This window comes from Sturnus vulgaris, chromosome 8 (genome assembly GCF_052056855.1).
Source record: "Sturnus vulgaris isolate bStuVul1 chromosome 8, bStuVul1.hap1, whole genome shotgun sequence".
Classification (NCBI taxonomy): Eukaryota; Metazoa; Chordata; class Aves; order Passeriformes; family Sturnidae; genus Sturnus; species Sturnus vulgaris.
The window spans coordinates 35,957,961-35,981,258 of NC_142250.1; the positions used below are offsets into that span (position 1 = coordinate 35,957,961).

The 23,298-nt window shown below is 42.5% G+C and overlaps 1 protein-coding gene across 2 annotated transcripts in view; it reads left to right on the forward strand.

Annotated features, from left to right (window-relative positions):
• DOCK1 (dedicator of cytokinesis 1) overlaps positions 1–23,298 on the forward strand; it is a 255,021-nt gene that overhangs the window by 160,730 nt on the left and 70,993 nt on the right. For both annotated transcript variants that reach the window (XM_088169442.1, XM_088169443.1), the window contains exons 30-32: positions 19,168–19,246; positions 19,711–19,811; positions 22,628–22,686. In XM_088169442.1, coding sequence (XP_088025568.1) covers positions 19,168–19,246; positions 19,711–19,811; positions 22,628–22,686 — 239 coding nt within the window. The remainder of the gene's footprint in view (positions 1–19,167; positions 19,247–19,710; positions 19,812–22,627; positions 22,687–23,298) is intronic.

Here is a 23,298-nt window from a genome sequence, read left to right on the forward strand (position 1 = left end):
GGATTTGATTGAAATTTGTAAACTCTGCCCGTACACGGGGTTTTGTAGCAGAGCTCGCTGTTCTCTCTGCTGTAAAATATCTAATCCCTTCTACTTACATGTTTCTGTTAAAGCTGCTCCCTTGTTCTGACATGGAAATCCTCCCTGTACAAGTGTGATGGATGAGACACAGCACTTGCCTTGATTTCACACGGGGACAGGATTGTTAGAGCTGATAAATAGAAGGGGGTTGTTTTAAGACACCCTGGAGTGGGTTTTGGGCAGAGATGTGGGTGTGGGATGAGCACAATGGCTCCAAGACTTGCCAGTCATGGAAATTAATTCTCCAAATCTGGGGAGACTCAGTTCAGTCTGTCAGGGACACCTCACAGCAAGCACCTGGAATGAAATAATGATGCACCACAATTAACCTGAGATGGGCAGCTTGAGATGAGACAAGGGGAACTTTTTCCAAGTTTTTGAGCTCATTCAATTGAAAATCTGGATTTTTTTTTATTTGTGGATAGATGTGTTAAATAGCAAATAAATGCTGTTAAAGCTTGGTGGGTGCCAAGGGCAGGTTCTTGTGCAGTAGAAGAGATTGGCTGGGTTAAGGAATAGGACAGAACAGGAAGGGAATGGCCTTAAACTGTAGAAAAGCAGGATAAGGTGGGACTTTGGGCAGGAATTGTTCCCTGGGAGGGTGGGCAGGGCTGGCTCAGGGTGCCCAGATTTGCTGTGGCTGCCCCTGGATCCCTGGCAGTGCCCAAGGCCAGGTTGGACATTGGGGTTGGAGCACCTGGGACAGTGGGAGGTGTCCCTGCCCATGAGAGGGGTGGAATGGGATGGGCTCAGTGCCAGTATTTCTCTTTTTTTGTAATGAGATTTTGGTAAGTTATACTGATGTGAAAGAAATCTAAAAAGTAGCACAAAGTTCTGCTGAAAAAGTTTAAAAAGCAAAAAAGGAGCAACAACTTGTAAAACTTGCTCATCTCTGCAAGAATTTATGTCTGCAAATACCTGAGCCAGTATTCAGGAACTTTGCTTGAAGACTGGCAAGGAATCCAGTAGAAATGCAGGAAAACTTCTCAAGGAAGCAGATTCTGCCATGCAGATTCACCGGGTTAAGAAGGATGTGATTTGTGAAGGTTTTAAATTTTAACTCTTTTTTGAGTTCCTCGGTCTGTTTTGGAGGCTGAGTTATAGGAAGGATAAGGAAGGGACAGATTTAATGTCAGAATTCAGGTATTTCAGGGCACAAACCTGGAGAATTTATACTCCAGGTGTCAGGAGAGATGCCAGCAGTAAAGCCACAGCGGCACCAAGAAAGCAGCCAACGACTGAAATGAGCTGCAGGCTCTGACAGACACAGCCTTCCAAAAAAAAAATGGCCATAAATTGTCCAGACAGATGTTGCCTTCGGGCCCAGGGGCTGCTGCAAGGGGATGTGCCCGTGGTAGATGTTGGGAAAAGTTTGTAGCTGGATTTGGGGGCTCTCCCAGGAGATCAGAGGGGTTTTCTTAGCAGGGATGGGGTCAGTGCCCATCCTGGAGCACAGGAGAGCAGTGATGAGAAGAGGGTGAGAGACCCTTCAGCATTTCAGGTGGTGTGAAAATAAACACCAGGGTGATATTTCCTGATGTTCTTGAGGCTTAAGGAAGAATTTATTAAAATTATACTCCTTGACAGGGTGGGGTCGGGTTCTGGTCCCAGGGGACAAGGACAGGATAAGAGGAAATGGCCTCAAACTGTCCCAGAGGAGGGTCAGGTTAGATATTTGGGAAAATTTCTTTACAGAAATGGTTGTCAAGTATTGGAATAAGGTGTTGAGGGCAGTGGTGGAGTCCCCATCCCTGGAGGGATTTCAGAGCCCTGGGGACATGGGCAGTGGTGACCATGGTGATGGTGCTGCTTCATGGTTGGGCTTGATGGTCTCAGAGGCTTTTTCCAACCATATCAATTATGATTCCATGATTCAGGGATTAGTCAGGCTGCAGTTTGATTCTTTTAATTTGCATTTCAATTTTAATTCAGTCTTTGAACTGAATCTGAGGCTGTGGCAGAGAGCTGGGGGTGAACTCGGTGTAAACTCCAACCTAATGTTTATATAAATTTCATGCCAATATAAGGTTCAAAAAAATCAGTGATTTCTTTATCAGGAATTCAATATGTGGTTTTCCATTTTCTATGAATTTTAATCTATAATATTCTAATGACCTTTTTCAAGAGCGTTTTATTATGGTGCCCCGTTTATCATGCTAAAAGATATTTTTATTTTTTATGTGATGTTAAAAGTCACACATAAATTTCATCTTCCATTCACAGTCCACTTACTTAACTTGGTGTTTGATTTAAAGGTGCTTCCAGCTTTGAACACAATTTAAAGGTACTTTTGGCTTGAATTCAGTTAACTAAAAATATTTTTTGAGGTTATTACCACACAAATATCAATGGCAAACGGGCCACATACAATCCTATGGGCAAGAATATATATATATATATATATATATATAATTTTATTCCTGCATATTGTACTGAAAAATCATCCATTGGATTTGTTACTTAAGCAGTTGGGCATTGTGGGAGAATTGAACTTTGCCAACTTGTTCAGCTCTTCTTTGCTAAAGGGCCACTGTCAAGGATGCTTTGTTTGCCATAAAGAAAGATTTGTAGTGACAGTTTTATATAACAACAATAATATTAATTTGAATTATTTTTGGAAGAATCTCAGAGCAGCTGGGGAAGATCATCTGCATTATGTTGACCTTACAGATGTTCAGTTTGATTCATGGAGGAATGCAGTAATTTGCCTGTGCCCATGCAGTGAACAGCCAGCAGTGAAGAACAGGAGTCAGCTCATAGATTATTATTCACATGGAATGTTCAGCTCCATTTTGATAACTTGGGCATTTTCCCTGGGAATGTTAGCCCATATCTCTGCTGAAATAACCCAGTTCACATCTGGGGTGCAAAAGTTGAAAAATGATTTAAAATTTGATGCAAAGTTAAAGAAGGTTAATGTAATACTTGGTTTTTTAAGGTCAACAAAGGTGTGGGCAAATATTCACCCATAGGGTTGTGTAATTTTGGGGAGTTTAACCTTGATGGTCATGGAGTTGTCATAGAATTATGGAATGATTTGGGCTGGAAGGGATCATCCCAGTGCCACCCCTGCCATGGCAGGGACACCTCCCACTGTCCCAGGTGCTCCAAGCCCAATGTCCAACCTGGCCTTGGGCACTGCCAGGGATCCAGGGGCAGCCACAGCAAATCTGGGAATTCCATCCCAGCTCCTCCCCACCCTGCCTGGGAACAATTCCTTCCCAAAATCCCATCCATCCCTGTCCTCTGGCAGTGGGAAGCCATTCTTACAGTTTTAAACAATGGATTAAAATTCATAAAAATCTGAAACTGTGGGAAAAGCTCTGCAAAGGTTCCTCACTGCCTTTCCTGGGGAAGAAGTGCTTCTGGAATAAATAAACCCCTTCTCTCCAGCCCCCTCCCCACGGGATCCCACACTCTGGCACTGCTGGAGAGCTGCCCTTTCCCTGCCCCTCCATGAAGGAGATGTGCAAGGAGGGCACTGTAAATGTTGTTTTTTAAAAAAATCTAAACTCTAAATGTGTAAAATGATCACAACGTGCCTCCCTGCAAGAACCAACCTGGAAAACCCCAGCCACAGAGATTTGAAGAGAAGAGCAGAAGAAGCTTGACTCTATAACATTTATTTCAAATTAATTTTCTGCCATCCAGCTCCAGCAGTTCATTTTTCCTACTGAATGGGATCTAATAAGACCTAATAGGTGATAAATCAGTTTCCCAGGTTTGGGCATTAAGGAACTGCAGTGCTGTGTTCTGCTAGAGCAGGAAGGTCTCCAGCTCTCTGTTCCACAACAAGCAGGGCATTAAATAGTCTTAAATCATCAGCCTGTCCCTTCCTCAGCTCCAGGACCACTCCTGAGGCTGGGAAATTTCACAATGAGGGATCATTCTTTATGGCAAACTCTGTAGCTGCGAGCAAAGCAATTTAAAAAACACTTTAGGAGAGTGGTTCCTACATCCTGCTCCTGTTACAAATCACTTGGCCTCAGCGTTTACAAAATCTGCAGTTTAACTAATACAGATGGGTTATCAAATTATCCTGATGGAAACAGATAGAGAGGTTGTTTCCTATCAACAGATCCATTAGGAACTAACAACAAAATGGCATTATTTACTCAGCATCTATTCATTCCTACTAATTTGGCACAGCGTTATTAGCACTGAAGCTTTACATGCAAAACACTGCAATTCTTGGGGTAATTTGATAATGCAAGACACGTTCCTGATGTGTCATTTTGTAGGATGGATCCTGTAAACCTGTGCTTTGAGAACCCAATCCTTACCCAGCTCGTCTATGGCAAAGCACATCCATCCCAATTAGGAGCAGCACCAGCTCTAGAGAAGGTTCAGTGAGCCTGGGGTTTATTATCCTTGGGTCTCTAACCCACACTCCAAAGGCTTTCTTGTTCCAAGAGCTCTTTTTTCCCAAGTTTAAATCTGAATAAAGCTTTAGGAAGGTTCAGAGCTGTTGCAGCTCACAGCAAAGGGGTTCACCAGATCAAAATCAGCTGGGTTAGCTCAGTTGGTTAAAGTCACAAATCCATCCAAGCTCTTCTTCCCTGAGTCCAGGGGTAGATGTTTGCACAAGGTGCTTTTTCTTTTTTTTTTTTCCAGCAATATTTTGGAAGTGAGAGCCTCCAGCAGAAAGTGGGGATCAGGAAGGACCTGATGTGTTCAGCCCAGAGAGGAGAAGGCTCTAGGGAGACCTTAGAGCCAATTCTGGATCCTAAAGGGGCTCCAGGAGAGCTGGGGAGGGACTGGGGACAAGGGATGGAGGGACAGGACACAGGGAATGGATTTAAGCTGAAAATGGTTAGCTTTAGATGGGATATTGGGAAGGAATTCCTCCCTGGGAGGGTGGGGAGGAGCTGGGATGGAATTCCCAGATTTGCTGTGGCTGCCCCTGGATCCCTGGCAGTGCCCAAGGCCAGGCTGGAGCAGCCTGGAACAGTGGAAGGTGTCCCTGCCATGGCAGGGGGTGGAATGAAAAGATCTTTAAAATCCCTTCCAGCCCAAAGCATTGTGGAAATCCATGGTTTTATGGTCAGCAGAGCCTTGTCAGGCCAGGCCCAGCAGGTTTTGGGTTTTATTCCCCTGGGATGAGGAGTTTCCCACGTGTTTGTCCTGCCCTCCTACTCCTGAGTCAAATAATCCTCTCTGGGCAGTGATGTGTCCATTGACTGCCCTGCACATAAAAGGAGAAAATATTGGATTCAGCTGGAGAGGAGGAAGGGAAGCACAGCTTTGCTTCTCACCCTGATCGATCCCACTCCTGTGGGTGCTGAGACTTCTTAAAGTAGAAAATGAAGTTTCAGTTGTTGTCAGAGGCAGCAATGAAATTACCTTTGCAGTTCCAGCTGAATGAACCAAATTTTATTTATTCTCTAAAACCAAACAGGAGATAAAACACTCACACCCTGTATTTTGTTTGTACATCATCATAGCAGCATTTTCTTGCTCAAGGATTAACACCAATTGTGCTTGGATTTGTTATTTACAGGTTTCACCTCGGGGCACCGTGCCTTTATTGAGTAGGAAAATCAAAAATTGCCCTTGCATGACATAAAGGCAGAGCTTTTAACATGGGAGGTCGCTGGCTGCTCAGTGGCACCTTCTGATCTACAAAGTGGGGTCAGCACAAAACGTTTCTGTCTCAAAGATTCAACACCCTGTGAGTTCCAGCTCTGCCAGACCCCTGCCCTCGCCTGCTGGGGCATCCCACACCCCCTGCAAGAGGGGCTGGAGGGTGTCCAGGGAAGGGAATGGAGCTGGGAAGGGGCTGGAGAATTCCTGAGGGAGCTGGGAAGGGGCTCAGGCTGGAGAAAAGGAGGCTCAGGGGAGCCCTTGTGGCTCTGACAGGAGGGGACAGCCGGGGGGATTTGGGATCTGGGAACAGGGACAGGAGGAGAGGGAACGGCCTCAGGCTGGGCCAGGGGAGCTCAGGGTGGATATTTGGGAAAATTCCTTCATGGAAAGGTTTGTCCAGCCCTGGCACAGCTGCCCAGGGCAGTGCTGGAGTCCCCATCCCTGGAGGGATTTAAAATCCATGTGGAGGTGGCACTTGGGGACATGGGGACAGTGCTGGGAATGGTTGGACTCCATGATCTTGAGGGCTTTCCCAACCTTCACCATTCCATGGTTTTCTGTTCATCTTTGCTGCATTTCCCTGGCTCCCTGCAGGGCTGGAGCAGGTGGAGTGAGTCAGAGGGGATCTACAGAACCATGGAATTGTTCAGGTCAGAAAAGTCCTCCAAGGTCACTGTGTCCAACCATTCCCAGCACTGCCCCATGTCCCCAAGTGCCACATCCCATTAGCTGAGTGCTGTTATTAATTATGGCAAAGCAAGGTGCTAAAATACCGTTGTGATTTCCAAACTTGTCCCTGTCAATGGTTTTTAAAGAAATTCTGAAAGAAATCTAATGCCTACCCCCAACTTCCTGTGCTGTCCAAAGCAGATTCCAAAAAAAAATCTGTATTTGTCATAACCTGAAATTCCCTAGCAGGAATCAAATTAAACAGCTGTGACCACCCTGTAATTATGATTTGTCACAGACTAATATTTACTTTTTTCGTTCATTTAAAACCCCATTTGTTTTACTGTGTAAAAATTAAGAACAAAGCATCGTGTTGATCCCTGAATGCATAATTGCAATTAAGGTGGTGTCTTGCAGAAATAATACATGGAGGGTTAATTTGGACCACGAGCTGGTTTTAATTCTGCCTTTGTGTTTCTCTACAAGTGAATTATCCTAGGGTGGCACAGAGAAAATCAGAGTTATTTGTAGCTGGGCTGTAACGTCGTGTTTTTAATGGGAGTATTTTTAATGAGGGTTTGTGGCCTGAATTGTTGATGAAAAGCAGATTATTTCTGTTTGCTCATTCCAGGAGAGGTGAGAGGTTCTGAGCAGGGTTTGTGGCCCCAGTTGGGAACTCTCCTGGACAGAAATGAGGGAATTTCTCATGAAAACATCAGCACTTGAAGAGTTCAGTCACAGAAGGGCTCTGCACAAGTCTCTGCTTCTCCCTTTTTAGTGACATTTGGCTCTTAAACATTTGATGAGGCCTTGGGAATAAAAATATAATATATAAAAATATTATCTGTTTTGTAATGAATTACAAATGTGAGTGAATGTGACCTAAATGAACACACTCCCTATTGTAGGAGCAGCATTGAAGTGGTGTCATCATTTAATTCTCTCTTATGTCTTGGATTGAATTATAATTTTCGAGGCCCATTTGCACCATTAAATGCTGTGTGAGGGGTAGAAGAAACATCTAACTTAAATATAAATAAAATGAGAATTTCCTAATTTTAATGCAGCAAAATTAATATTAAGGTTGATACAGATTAAAAAAACCCAAAAAAACAAAATCACAAAACCATGTACTATTTTCCCCAGTAAAAATTAAGTTACTCAACCTAAACATCAAGGGGGAGAGGCAATTATTTCGAAAAGAAGTGAGAGAAAAAGGAAGAAGGTCTTAAAATACCATTTAAAAATTTTTTTTAAAAAATCTTATCTTAGATGACACTTTTAGGGAAAAAAGTAAAAACTTGAAATCTTTTGCAATAATTTATCAAACACTTATTGCATATTTCCTTTTAAAGTACTGTTTTTAACTGAAAACCAGGCAGAAAAAGGTAATTCCTGAATTTCTCAATCCCTACTTCTTCAGCATTGACTCTCAAACCTCTTTGGCCTCTGGGTGTGATCCAAAGCAAAAGCTTTTTGAAGGTTTTTGTGTGGCTCCTGGAACAATAAAGCTTTGGATTGTAGCACTATAAATTATATCCCAGGTTTTGTGCTGCCACTTTTAGTCTCCTTTGGGATCCATTTTCAGGGATCAATGTTTGGATATTGCTGATGTTAAAGATGAAATTACTTAAAATCTGGACAACCTGTGTGTGCCATTCTGCTTTTAATTTTTCTGGAAAAAATCCAGGAAATGGAGCTTTTTACCTTGTATAAACCTTTGATCCCATTGATCATTGCTGGCCTAGGTCCCTCCTGGCTGCTGCCAGGCTTTCCATAATATCTGCTGCAGATGGAGCTGAAAACTCTGGCAAATCTGCTCAAAATCCATTGGAAAAACAGATTTTTCCTTGCCCTTGATGGGTCATTGGATGTCAGCATCCCTCTGCATCCTGCTCAGCTCAATCCCAGCTTTGTTAGGCCCTGCTTTGCTGATATCCTGAATTTTTAGTGACCAGGCAGTGCTGCCCATCCCACGTGGATGCTCAAACATCACTGAAGCCCAGGATGAAGGAATTGTGCATTGCTTTAGGCCTGGAATGGTGAGTTTGGAGCAAGCTGGGCTCTGGAGCATGTCCCTACCCATGGAATGGGATGATCTTTATGGTCCCAACCCAAACCATTCTGGGATTGTCTGATATAATCCTATAAAATGAGGATGCCTTTAGGTGTTACTCCACACACAAGCATTGGGTGAAAAAAAAATCAACCTGAACATTTGGTTTGGTTGTGTTTTCTGGGTGAAAAAATCTCCTATTGGGACTAATCTGAATTTTTCCCCATTTAGGTTTTTTTGCTTCTCTGAGCCCATCAAATAATTGCACTCTACTCCCAGAGAAGCTGCTGGCTTTCAGTGCCATTGGCATTATAAATCTTCTATCTAGAGACAGCCAAACTGTGTAATTCAGGCCAGGGAAGAACATAAAAAGAGCAGAAATGGTGCAGAAATGTTATTTGGGCTTTGTGCCCAACTCTACTCTGCCCCAGTGCAGGAGAGCCAGGCAGGAGCATTGATTTTTTGTGAAGGGACTGCCTGGTTGTCTTGTCCTTGTGAGGCCCAGGAATACTTTTCTATATGGGAATTCACTTCCCTGGCACTGCATCCCCCCGTGTGCACTGTGGGATTGATGGTGTTCCAATGTGCTGGTGTCCAATTCCCAAATTCCAAGTAAATTTTCCCAAATTCCAAGTAAATAAGCCTTGCACAGTTTTGGAGATTTGCTTATTGCTGTGTCCACAAGGAATAAAACTTATGGATTTATGAATTAAAGCAAACTTTTCCATGGCTCTGCCTTGGGAAGGTGAGGATTCACCTAAGGGCACCTGTACCTGGAGTTTTTTGCACTGTCTCAAACTCACCTGTCAGAAATCAAATTTTAGTCCTGTGGTGCTCTAAAGCACTGCTTGTATTTCAATAGCCAGAGAATTTCCTGTAGTTTCAAGAACCGTTTATCCACACAGCATAATTTAGTAGCTTAAAGAGCTTTCTTGGGATTAACAGAGAGAGTGAAATTAAAGTATTGCATAAAGAAATTGCAGTGAACCTGATTTCAGAGAGTCTCAGAATGGTTTGGCTTGGAGGGACATTAAAATCCATCCAGTGCCACCCCTGCCATGGCAGGGACACCTCCCACTGTCCCAGGTGTTCCAACCTGGCCTTGGGCACTGCCAGGGATCCAGGGGCACCCACAGCTGCTCTGGGCACCCTGTGCCAGCCCTGCCCACCCTCCCAGGGGAGGATTTGCATCCACAATTACATTTCATTACTTGTTTAGTATGAACCACTTTTTATCCAAGCCTTTGTCCCATTGACACACTTGGCTGTGTTTTTGTGACCCTGACTGTGTTTTCCTCTTAGGCTTTGATTTCACCAGGCAGAAACTAATCCCCAGCTGGAAAATTCCAGGAAGGATTGGCATGTCCCTGCCAGCAGTGAATCCTCCCTGGCCTTGAGCCCATCAGAGGCTGCCCTGCAGCCCCCACACCTTGGTGTGATCCCTGCCTAAAGGCTGCAAAGGGATCTGTTTGTGGGCTTGGGAATGTCCCTCTGCTGCCCTGCAGAACAGAAAGACCCTGCATTATAAATGGCATGATGGTGCCTGGAGAGGCTGCCTGGAACAGAGAGTGGACAGTGATAAAGGAATAAAGCAGGGATTTAATAAAAGCCCTTCCAAGGATTCACCTTGGGCAGTGTAAGAGCCTGGCCATGGCTACACCCAGGATGGACAATGGATCACGAGTTTTCACGCTTTTATAAATTTTGGTCCATTCCCATATTGGGGTTCATTGTCCAATTCCAGCTCCAGGTTCTGCAGTCCCATCCTCCCAGATTCTCTCCTCCATTCGCTGCTCTTTGCACTTTTTGGGGCTGGAGCTGCAGCGTGTCCTTGGTTGTGGGGCTGGCAAAGGATTGTTTGGTGTGCCTGAGCTGGGAGGAGAACTTGGAACACTTTGTGTGGAGTTCAGAGTCACACACAGTGCAGGACAGAGTCTGGCAAATATAAAAGCTAAAACTTAAGGCATCATTTTGTGCCCTGCAGGGCTGATTTTTGTGCTGGGACTGTTTCGGTGTGCAGGGTGATTTAACCCTTTGCCCAGAGCCAGAAATCCTGCTCAGAACCACCGAGGGGCTGGGCTCCCATCGTGCTGGGGGTTCCTGTTACTGCAGATAGTGAAGCATCCTAGTGAAGCATTTATTCCACTCCTGTCTCGCTGCTCCAGGGAGTATCGGGCAGGGTGGTGAGGGAGGGCTGGGAAGAACAGCAAAGCAGGGATCTTGTCCAGATGTTAACAGCTGGGCGAGGCGGGCAGGATCTGCACGGGAGGCGAGCGCTGCTCCCGCCTCGCTTGGCTCCCTCCTTCACACAGCCCACTGCCTCCCTAAAGCGTTTTGTGTCACTTTAATATCTGAGAGCCGCCTTTTGGATCAAACACAGGCTTACCTAAAGCTCCAGCAAGATTTTTTTTCACTTTGCCAGCATTAGTGTTCCCTTCACAAAGCCGTCAGCAGCACAAGCAGCGGCGGCACAGCCCAGAGGAGCAGCTGCTGCGCTTTATCCCGCTCATCTCCTACAAGAAATCACATTTTAACCTCTTCCCAGCGAGTCTCTGCTTGCCTGTGTCTGCTGGGGAGATAGATTCCAGTTTTGTGAAGGTTCAGTTCTCCTGGGCAATGCCTCTGTGCTTGTGATTGCTTGGATTAGAAAATGAAAGTCATTGGGATAATTCAGCTCCCATGGAAACTTTCTGCCCATCAGAATGATCTTCACATTTTGGGGGAAACTTCAGCAAATGGAATTTCTGAACATACCCAATTGGTGACTTCAGCACTGAAGAGGTGATAACCCAACCTTTGCAGATTGCTTTCTTTTTCCTCATTGCTATTCTGTGGTGGAATTTGATAAATTAAATACCTGCAGGAAAAAGGGAGATTCTCTTCCAAGCAACATCACGACATTTGTTTAGCCAGGTGCAATTGTCTTCCCAGTTGATGGCAAGATGGATGAGAATGCCAAATAATTTGAAATGTAGCAGATCAATTCTATTGATTTATCCATAAGTAGCTCAAGTGGCCTTAATCACCTCCAGTATCCATGGAAATGGGGAAGGAGCAGAGGCCAGTGCTGCCAGCACAGAGCAAGGGAGGTTCCCCTGCTGCAAACCCCGAGGCACTGTCAAGTATTTGAAAACATTTTGCCAAATTCAGCCAGAAGTTTGCATGCTTTGCAGGAAAATTTGCCTTTCCCAGTCTTTCTGTGAATTACTTCTCTTGTAATTATTTCTCTTTCCGGACTGAGGGTTTGTGTGAAAAGCAGTGCAACAGGGAAAAGAGAAAAAATCTTCTATATTGATTTTTCCCACTGCAGAAAGCGGCTGAATTCCTTTGTGAAATGAAGTCAGAACAAGAACTGAGGTGAAAAGTTGGGTGGTGAGGCTCTGACACAGAGGAGCTGTGGCTGCTCCATCCCTGGAAGTGTCCAAGGCCAGGCTTGGAGTAACCTGGGACAGTGGAAGTGTCCCTGCCCATGGTGGAGGTGACACTGGATGAGCTTTAAAATCCCTTCCCATCCAAACCCTTCTGGGATTCTCTGATCTTTGCAGAGGGGAAGGTGATGATTTTTGTTCCTAGCAAAGGCTTTCTGCATTTTCCTGAGCACTGCACTACAATGAAATGCTTGTTTAATAACTCACCTGATGGCAGAGATCCCTTCCAGCAGCACTCCAACAAATTACATTTGTTTGAAATTACAAGCTCTGTTGGGAGTTTTTGCCAGCTGCCACAATAGAAAGTCTCTTGGAATTCAGCAAGTCTCCTTCCTTTAGAATAATAACTTTTGAGTGGAGGAACAGTAACACTGTCCACTTGCAAGAGATGCTACTTTGCCAGCATTGTAGCCTTAGCTAAAAACTCCTAAATTAAATTGTCTGTTAGCATTTCCATTAGAAAAATGCCATTTCTAAGCTTTTATTACTCTGCCACAAAATTCTCCAGGCGCTAAAATTGAGTACAGATGGTTCTATCCGTGGAGTTATCTCTTAGATAAAACTCCAGGAGGCAAAGTTGATTTGGGAAAGGGGACAGAAGGCTAAAGCCTCTTCTTTCCTGCACTCAAAGTCATCCAAAAACCACAACTGAGATCTCAGACACAGAGTCAAGAAAGGAGGAGAGTGAGGGAGTCAGATCCATGGATATCCAAGCAGATCCCAATCCTTGGAGGGACTCAAACCCCACCTGGACACAGCCCTGAGCAGCTGCTCCAGAGGCACCTTGGAGAATTAATCCCTTGTGCTTCTTGCAGAGCCCTGGTTATTGGTAGTCAGCCCACAAGTTTGTCCTTCAGCGTTTTGTAACTCAGTTATTTTTCATTCATCTGTCCCCTTTGTTTTAGAGGACTCTGGGCTTGGAATACAAATGAGGGGAGAGCTATCAGTGATGAGAGATAATGTGCTAAAGCAGGGGCTGAAATATTTGTTAGAGAATAGGTTAATAAAGTGACATGGAGCACCTGTGCTGCTGTGGAGCTGGCATTATGAGGAGATTATGCTAATGTGGGTATTTAGTAGCAAGTCTTCTTTGGGATTACTCTCTGCTATTATCATCCTCAGCCCAGGAATTGTAAATTCAAAAGGCAGCAAATGATCAAGGATTTAGTTTCTTTTTTTTTTTTCCTTAAGTTTTGACTGCTCTTTAACGCGCTGAATTAGAGGATGTTGCAAGGAATCTTTTAAACACTTCTAAAATGTTCTTTAAGAGAAAGAAGTGGACTGAGCAGGGATGTGTAAATATAAAGAAGCATTCAATGGAATTAATTTGTTTGTGGTGGGCAGCTGGCAGGCCTGGAGGTGCAAAGGCAGGTGAAGAGGGAAAGAAAAGAAACAAAATTTGGCAAAGGAGAAAACTGGAGGAGATGCAAGGGTACCTTCAGGCTGAGCCAGTTAAGGGATTTTGAGTCTCTTATGATGGGACACTGGTGAGGCACCTCAGATTCTGGGGGCAGTTCTGAACTCTTCTCAACAAGACAAACACGGAAGGGCTGGAGGGAAGGGAACAGAGCTGGGAAGGGGCTGGAGAATTCCTGAGGGAGCTGGGAAGGGGCTGAGCCTGGAGAAAAGGAGGCTCAGGGGGGCCCTTGTGGCTCTGCACAACTCCCTGACAGGAGGGGACAACCGGGGGGGATTTGGGATCTGGGAACAGGGACAGGAGAAGAGGGAACGGCCTCAGGTTGTAGCAGGAGAGATTTAGGTTGAATACCAGAGAAATTTTTTTAATGAATAAGACAAAAGCTGTAAAACAAGCTGTGCAAGAGGGATGGAGGGGCTGCAGGTGAGGGGTGCTCAGTGAAGCCTTTGCTGTGCTGTTTGTGCCTCCTAAACCTTTGCTGGGATTTGGCTTCTGCTCTGGGATTTCCAGGTCTGTTGTTGCCCCCAGTTTGACAAGAGGAGAGGACTCTGTCTCCTGTAAGCACATGGAATTTGTCTCCCAGAGAAGCAGGAGCTCAGGCTTGGGGAGCACGGTGATGTGCAGGAAGGCTGATGAGCTGCAATGAAGCATTCATTAATTACCCTTCCATCTAAATTAACTGAAATGACATCATCATCACAGTGCCTTTAGAACCTCACTCCAAATTCCCTCTCTTTTATCAAAGTATCACCTCAACCAAAAGTATTTTAAGCTGTATCTGTGTATTCTTGTATAGATAATTATTCTGCCATTAAGGAAGTAATTTTTTTTCATTCTTAATCCTTGGTTGGTTTTTTTTTTGTTTTTTTTTTTTATGTTTGCTTAAGAAAAAATATTGGGGGGGAACATTTCTAGTTTGTATTGTTCCTTCTGTCAGAAATTTTCCTGTCAAAAATATTTTGCATAAACACTCACACTGTAAATCCAAATCCCTGGGTACTGGAGCTAACTAAATAATGTACAAAATGGCATAGGCTGTAAAAATATTTCCACTTTGGAAATATTTCTCTGTAGATTATTCCTCCAGAGCAGTGTTTTTGCAAAGGCACTTGGATGGGTGTTACATCCTGCACCTCAGCTCCTGGAGCTCCTGCAAATACTTTCCAACAATGTCAGAGGCTGAGTGAGAGAAAACGAGGCACAGAATGTTTTTAAACACGAGCAAATTGGGGCACTTGACTAATTAGGAGGGAGAATGGCAGAATGAGAAGGGACTGAAGTTGAGAAAGAGCTGAAAAAAAATGCCTTGTGTTGGCACAGTGACTCCTGTTCCATTTATAAATGGAATCCCTCTGTCCCTCCTTCATTTAGCATTGCCACTGGAAGTCAGGATTTGATGGATGTTCCCAGCCTCCTGGAGGCAGTGAGGCTGTTTGGAGGGAAAAAAGGACCTTTTGGAAAACGACACAATCCAACCATTAATTTTTGCTCTGTTTGGTGAAGCAATCTCTGCATCCACAAACCAATTAAGCACCTATGGGCCTAGTGGAAGTCAATAATAATCAATAACAGGAAACATTCCCAGGAGTCTGGAGCTGAAATTGGAGTCAGTTCATGAACCAGCAGCACATTCCTGGCTGGATGAACTCCATAAAGGGGGAGAAATTACTGGAGAAATGAGGATTGCCTAGGGCAGGGCAAGGTGAATGTACCCAGCAGGACACTGAGATTTGGTCACCTGGATTTTTGGTTTGGTTTTTTTGAGAATTTCTGCTTTTTATGACCTGTATTTCCTGATGTTGATCTCTGCCATGGTTTCCTCCATCTCCTTTTCCCTGGCTTCTCTCACCTGAGCTCTCAGCCACCCTTGTATGTCACATTCCAAAGGTGGTGGGCAGGTCACTGTTCCTGCTGGATGGTGGAGAGCTGATCACAGATCTGATCAGGGAATGCATGAACAGGGATGAAATCCAAAAAATCCTGGTGATAGACAAAAGGTTTTGGGGACACCCAAAAGTCTCTCTCAGGGGTTCCAAGAGAGCTGGAGAGAGACTTGGGACAAGGGCCTGGAGGGGGAGAAAAAAAGGGAAATGGCTTTAAACTGAAAGTGGGTGGATTGAGATGGGATATTGGGCAGGAATTGTTCCCTGGCAGGGTGGGGATGGAATTCCCAGATTTGCTGTGGCTGCCCCTGGATCCCTGGCAGTGCCCAAGGCCAGGTTGGACATTGGGCTTGGAGCAGCCTGGGACAGTGGGAGGTGTCCCTGCCATGGCAGGGGTGGCACTGGGTGGGATTTCAGGTCCCTTCTAACCAAAATTATTGTGATTCTGGTCTATGGAAAGTCTCTAAACACAGAATAAGAGGTCAGTCCGTGCCTCAGAGGATCAAACTCCAACAGAAGAGACAACAGAATTCTCTGGATGTCCTTGGAGCCATCCCCATCCCCCCTTCCCCAGAGCTCACACAAAAACCTCTGTCCAGGGCATTGGTTTTGTTCCTTGGTGGATTTTTATGCCCTTTTTTCTTACACATATCCTGAAGTGACTTCCTTCCATAATCATATTCCTTCTATTCCAATCACATCATAGAAAATGTTAATTTCCTGCTTTTAATTGGGTTGATAAAGTCTTTTGTCTCCCAAATCTTTCCCAATACATTCGGATTAGGTTTTGTTGTCTTACATGGCAGCAGAGTCCATTGTGTTTGCTTCCAGGCTCTGAACTTTGAAAGTTTAACTTCTGTGCCTCTTCCTGACATGGATAATAAATTCTTTTGTTCATTGAAACTGAATTTCAAGAAGAGCACTTCTTTTTGTGCACACATAACTGGGAGGCAATCTTGGTTATTAATTACAGCGAGATAAGGGCTGGCACTGCAAGGGATGCTCTCCAGCTGAGAGTTTTGATTATTTATCCCTTGGCCCAGTGATGTCCAAGTCCACCTTTTATCCTTGAGAGTGTTCCAGCAGCCAGTTCCTTTCTTCTTCAATACACAACTGTTGCTTTTGGGTTAATTCCACTTATTCTGAAGAGCCACTTTTTGCTTCATTTTTCATTTTCTCTAACTTTGGGCAGTGAAGTTACTGAAAATTGTCAAGACGTGCTTTCGAGGAGGAGGAGGATTTAACGAACACCTGGAATGATAAAACTTTTCACCTTCCTCTTTCAATTTTTATTTGGGCATAAACCTGAACCGTTTTTATATTCATGAGCTGCAGCAACTTCCCAGGTGATAACAAAGCATTGCCCAGGTTACAGCCAAGAATTCATCCAGCATGATTTTTTACTGCTGAAATTCTCTCTTCAGAGTAGTGATCTTGCAACTTGCTACTTCTTCTTGCCAATGTTTTAAGAAATAATATTTTTTAAATTCACTTCATTAGATAAAAACCATCTTAATTTTGCTGTTTGCTCCTGGCACCGGAGGTGCTAAAATATCCTGAAAAGTGAGATTTGCATGGCATTTGATTTGCAAATGAAGATAGACTGTAATAATAATTGTAGTAGTAATAGTGGGAGTAGGAGTAGTAGAAGAAGAAGAAGTAATAATAATGATGATGATGATGATGATGATGATGATGATGATGATGTTCTGTTGACTGTCACTGGGATTTCTCCACTGACCTATGGAGGAAATGTTTTATCTAGTCACAGAAGGATTGATCCAATCAAATAAAAAATTAATTGGGATTTCAGTAATTCAAAAATCAACATTAAATCTCTCCACGTCTTCTTTGGGATGTTCCTTTATGGAAAATTGGAGGAATTCCTGACTTCCTAAAGCCCTCTGACACCCAGGGTTTGTTTAATTCCAGCTCCAGTTGAACACATGTTCTGTGCTCTGCTCCTTTTCCAGTGGCAAATACAGCAGAATTTCTATTATTTGTTCTTCGTTGGTACTCCCTGGAATTAATATAAGGGAAAAAAAAATGAGAGTTACAATTTAAAGAAAAATAATAGTATATAAAGTAATGAGCTTATGCCAAAGCTTAATTAGATGGAGTAGATTAAATATGTTTTGAGGCTGCATCATGAAGCTGGAGGCACAGCCCTGCCTGAGTTGGATCCATTTTTATGTCCATGAGGAAGCCCTGGGTGGCTCCTGCACCACAGGAAATTGTTCATTGTGGGGGGACATTTCCAGCTCTCGTTGTATTATCAGCTTTCAAAAGCACAAAGCAAAGCAGGGATAAGGAGAGGATGAAAGTGGTGATGGTCTGATGGCACTGATAGCTTAGATTTCAGTCTTAGTTTGTGCTGCAGCTCAATTATTGAATCACAGGTCTCAAATCTTGTCTTTTGGAGCAGTGCAGGGTGTTCAGCTGTGGGCTGGATTCAGCTCATTTTTAAAATCTCCTGATGAGTGAAGTGCTGAAATTGCTGCTTGGGTGTGCTGGGTGCAGAGATGCCTCTGTCACCTCAGTTATAAAGAATATTATTATCAAACACACCTGCATGTATGTATGTACTTGATTTTTATGTGTATTTGTTTATATTTAAAAATACTTGCATATTTTAATTCTTTTTGTATTTTCCTTTCTAAATTTCATTTTCATTTTCCCATCTCGATCTTTTCTTTCTCCTCCATAATTCTGCCATGGGGATGATCTGACCTTATACTACAGATATATCCCAGTGGCATCCAATTTTTCCCTTTATTAATTTATTTCCATATATAAATAAATAAACTCTCTTAGAATCCCGATGAATTTATGTACATATTGATGTATTTATGAATTTATGTACATATGGATATATTTATATAAATACATCAATGTGTTCATAAATAATCTTTGGCAACATATTGGCCATAAATAAGTATATAAATACATATAAATAATGTCTGTTTCCATCATGTTGCCCATGCATTATCTGGAGTCTTCTTTTCTCTTGGATACCAAACTTTCAGCTAAATATTAATTTTTTTTTTAGGAGAAATTGCTAAGTAATCTTAAATGCAGTGCAAACTCTTTCTAGCTGGTTTGTTTTAAATAATTCTGGTTTTTTGAGAGGTTTTTTTTGGCCAGCCTGAAGGAAAATCAACTTCTTTCTTTGCAGTAGTGAACTTTGTTTTTCAAGATTATTTTTGGGGTGGGGAAAAACAAAGCCAGAAGATCTCAGGAGGGGTTTTCATTGTTTTTGGGGACTCTGAGGAGACACAAATCTCTCCCCCAGCCTGTTCCAAAGAGCAGCTGATTTGTCTGGCATTAGCTGGCAGCTGCACAGCATCAATTTCGGGTTTGCAGGGAGAATCTCATGTTTGTTTTGAAAATGGAGATCAGGCTACCAAGGAATATAATCAGTTTATTTTTCAGCACCATGAATATGTAGTGCCCTACTTCTCCTGTGCCATTTGGTTTTCTCTTTCAAGCTTGTCAGGCCAAGTCCTTTTGCAATTTAAGAAGCCTTTTTAGAAACTCCAGAAACTACAATGGGTCTTGAATTAGCATTTTGGAAGTAGAGCAGTGAACAATGTTTTAAAGATTGTCCTTCAGCAGCATTTCTCTTGTGCCATAAGTGGAATTTTTTTTGTCTCATGTGTTTAAAAACGTGCTTTTCTTGACCTTAAAGTTAAATTACAAGCAGGTCTGGGTTAGACACAACACTGTAACTTTAAAAATGTATGTCTATATAGTGCTAATAAACTGAATTTTTAATGCTCTCTTGATTATGAAAAGATATTTTAAAGACAAGTGATTTTATCCCAAACACTCCCTCTGTTTCTGCATATGCTAATTTACTTGATTAATTTGGAGAACATCTGCATAGAATTCTGTACACTTACCAGTGGTGAGATCACACTGCTTTTCAAGTATCAGCCTCAAATTTCACTTTCCAGACAGACTCAGATTTTGTGTCTAATTGGGATGCCAAATATACAAAGGTACCCCAGAAGTGTGTAATTATGTAATTTTCTCTTGATCTTTCAGAGTCTTCCTGCGAGCAATTAATCAGTATGCAGATATGCTAAACAAAAAATTCCTTGATCAAACCAACTTTGAGTTACAGGTAAGAAAAAAAAAAAACCTCCCAGGTTGAATGGAATCAATGATATTAATGTAATCAATTTCTGCCCTAAACATGTCGTTTTGGTGAGTTTGGTTCATCATTTTGAATCTCAGTTAGCCCAGTTAAATCATTGCAGGCTCAGCTGGAGTTGGGATCCATTCCTCACTTGTTGGATCTTGTCATGGAATCACAGAATCACAGCAGGCTTTGGGTTGGGATTCTGCCTGAATCGTCAAAACACAAAGAATTGGGATTTGTAGCTGGGAAATATTTGTTGGAAACATAAAGGCAACGAGGAGCTGTATTAAGAATTTATCAAGAAACACCATCTCTGTGGTGTCTGTTCTTTTCTCCTTTAAATATTTATGTGCATGGTTTAAAGACTTTTAAGTTGTTTGTAGGTGTGTAGAGAAACATTTCAGAGAATTAATGGAATCTCTTCTTGTCATTTTGGGGCCTTTCAGCTCTGGAACAACTATTTCCACCTGGCTGTTGCTTTTCTCACACAAGAATCTTTACAACTGGAGAATTTTTCAAGTGCTAAAAGAGCAAAAATCCTTAACAAGTAAGTCCTGCTCATCATCTAAATCACGGCCAAGAACTCGAGGTCTATTGCCATAATTTCAGTTTAATTTCTTTGCTAAATCTATTCCAATTGAGATGCAATCAGGGGATAATGAAAGGTTGGGTTGAAAACCATGAATCAAGTGTTGTGTGTGTTTCTGCCCCAGCATGGAATTCTGAGCTCCACCATTCATTTCTCATGAATTCAATGTTTGCTGCTCTAGGATGTTCAGAAAGTCAAGATTCTCAGAAGTGTTACCATGTTACAAAACTGCATTTTGAAATCACTTCAGCTTTTTTTTTTTTTTTTTTTTTTTTTTCTCTAATCTCATTTTATGTCTGTTCTTTATTGGTAATCCCTGATGTGTGTTTAAGGGAATTTTGGTCACTCCAGCCATTTCCACTGGGCTGTCCCTGAAGGATGGGTTGGGATCAGTGCAACCATTTCCTGCTCCTGAGGGATTCCATTCCCTGCCTCCAGCCACCCCACTGCCACTCAGAACCCCACAGCACAGCAAAGCTGTAAAAAGGGGGGAAAAAGCCTGGAAATCAGAGTGGAACATGAAGATTTTGTTTAAACAGTGATTAAGGGTGGAAAACACCTCTAAGGTCATGGAGTCCACTGTCCCCTGTCCCCAAGTGCCACATCCTTACAGATTTTAAATCCCTCCAGGGGTGGGAAACTCCACCTGAACAGCCAATTCCAATTTCCTGTGAGTGAGGGAATTTTCCCAACTCTCCATTTTACCTCCCCTTGTCCTGTTGATATTTCTCCTGCCTTTTATTGGTGTTCCACATTAGTGACATAATTACTTAAGTAAGCACCGAGCTCTGAGAAAAGCCAGTTTTGGGATTTCAGACACAGTGCGTGGATTCTTTTCCTGTGCATAAGATTTGGGAAGAGCAGCTGGAAAGGTTGGATGTTCCCATAGCCAGTGAGGTCACAAAACTGGGGAATTTCCAAGCTGTGATTCCCTGAACAAGCACAGTTCAGGCTCCTGGTGTGTACAGTAAATAAAATGTGTCTATATAGAGACAGAAAATGCATTTTCTATCCCTTCACCTTCCCAATTCAGGCCTTTCTGTCGATTATTGTGATAAGAGAAATCCCAGGAGAGTGGGGACAGTTCATCACTGCTGCAGTGACTTGATTTCAATGTTCTTTTGCTCGTGTGGCTTTTAGGTTTTTAGGACCAGAAAATTCAGGAAGGGCTCCACATCCCATCCCTTTTTATGGGAGCCAAGTTTTGCCCTGCAAACTCCACTGCTCCCTCCTGAGTTCTGAGGTGTTTCCTTTGGAAGCTGTGCTCTACCTGAGCCTTGAAAGAGAATTTTGAAGCATTTTAGGATCTGCTCTACCTGGGACTTGTAGGGCTTCCTTGATGAAACAGGAATATTTACAAGTTCACTGGAAAAGTGGCGTCAAACAGAGCTCAGGGTTTGGGGCTTGTGCTATAAATACCACAAATAACATTATAGATAAAGGGTTTTTTAAGGAAATTGAGCTGGTGTTGCAGAGCCAGGTGTATTTTATTGAAGGAAATCGAGCTGGTATTGTAAAGGCAGGTATAATTCATTTAGGAAATTGAGATGGTGTTGCAGGTAAATTTTATTTCATTAAATTTAGAATCCTTTTGCTCCCTCTGCCCAGTGTTAGTGAGCAGCTACAAGAGCATTTTAGTTCAGCTCAGACTCCTGACCTGAACAAAGAGCCAAAAGCTGAGCTGTAATTGGGCTGGAAATTGCTGTCAAATACATTTGTGGATTGATAATTCCTCTTTGTCAGGAGAGGAACCACAGGCACAAATTTTCTTGGAGTGATTTTTTATAATAAACAGAGCAGTTTGTCTGGAATCAACAGGCATTTCTCACTGCTAATATAAGTAAATAAATTAAGTCATTTAAAGTGGTTGCTTAATAAAGTTTGCAAAATTGTATATCTTGGTTTATAATGAATTTGCAAATTGTTATTTTCAGTTTAATCAGGTTTTGGAGACAGGAACCAAGACAATAAATTTGAGATTCAATAAATGCATGGTCTGGAGGCACTTTCATTGCTGTATGAAGGCACTTCTGTGTCAAAAGGGATATAATTAATCAGTTAATTCAATATCACACTCACCCATCTTTTTAAGTACATATTTCAATTAAAACGTCAAATATTTAATAATTAAAATTTAATTATTGTAATTTGTAGGCTTTGCTAAACATTGCATTTAAGCATTAGGTAATAACAGATTCTTAATGATGCAGAAGATTTTCTTTAATCCATATTAATGACAGGGTGTCTCACTATTATCCCCCAGAAATCCTACAAGTTACCAGACATTACAGTTTGCCTCATCTTGTTATTTAAGTGATGATCTTTAACTTGCAAATATTCCACGGAGCAAATTCATCCCTGGAGCTCGTTATGGTGCTGATCCCATCGTTAATTGGGGTGATTTCCACTCATTAAAGCTTTGCTGATGTTCTGTGGAGAAGGAGGGGAAAGGAAAATGATCCAGGTGGGAGGTGCTGGTGGAGTTTTAGGGTGGATGAGTTCCCACCTCTGCCTGGGACCATGGAATGTTGGAATTGTGGTGGCTGGGAACCTTTTCTCTCCAAATTTTTGGTGTTTCCAGAAGCATTGCTGAGCTGCTGGGGGTAGCCAGGTGATTTCAGTAGTGTGGGTCCAATTTGAGAGCCTGGTCTGGAATTTCTTCTCTTTTTGAAGGCTGTGAATTTTGAAATGAGATTTATCTGCTTGTAGGTCTTAGATTTGTTTTGTTTTAATGCTGGTTTTGTTTCAATGCTGGTTTTGTTTCCCTTTTTAAGGTATGGGGACATGAGAAGGCAAATTGGGTTTGAGATCAGGGACATGTGGTACAACCTGGGTAAGTATCCTAAGCATGTGTTGCATTCAGTGTTCCCAAAAAAAAAAAAAACAATTTAGAGGGATATTCCTGGAAAAATTCAATGCCAGGTTGGATGGGACTTGAAGCAACCTGGTCTGTGGAAGGTGTCCTGTGGAATAATGAGATGATCTTTGATGTCCTTTCCAACCCAAATCATCCCATGATTCTCTAAAATGAATTTGCTTTTTACTTGGAGCAAAAGTATGCAGAAAACTTTTAAAAATCAGATGATTTAAGAAATCAAGCCACCCCTGCCTATTTAATTCACCATATGAGAAGGCACATCACTCTTGTTAATATTTATGTGTGTTGTGGTTTTTGTGGGTTCAGCTGAACACAAAGCCTTGCTATGGTGATACCTACTCAATGGGGTTTTTTTTTCCCCTTAAAAATATCATATATATACATATTTCTATTTACTCACTTGAGAATGCAGTACCTGAGATTTTAGCAAAATGGTGTGTCCAAAGATTCTCACTACATCAGCCTGAAAATTCTGCTTAAACTCTGCTTTTCAGCCTTGTCTGGCTGCATCAGTGACTCAGGAAAGCTAGGGGAAAAAAAAATTCTATTTACTCACTTGAGGATGCA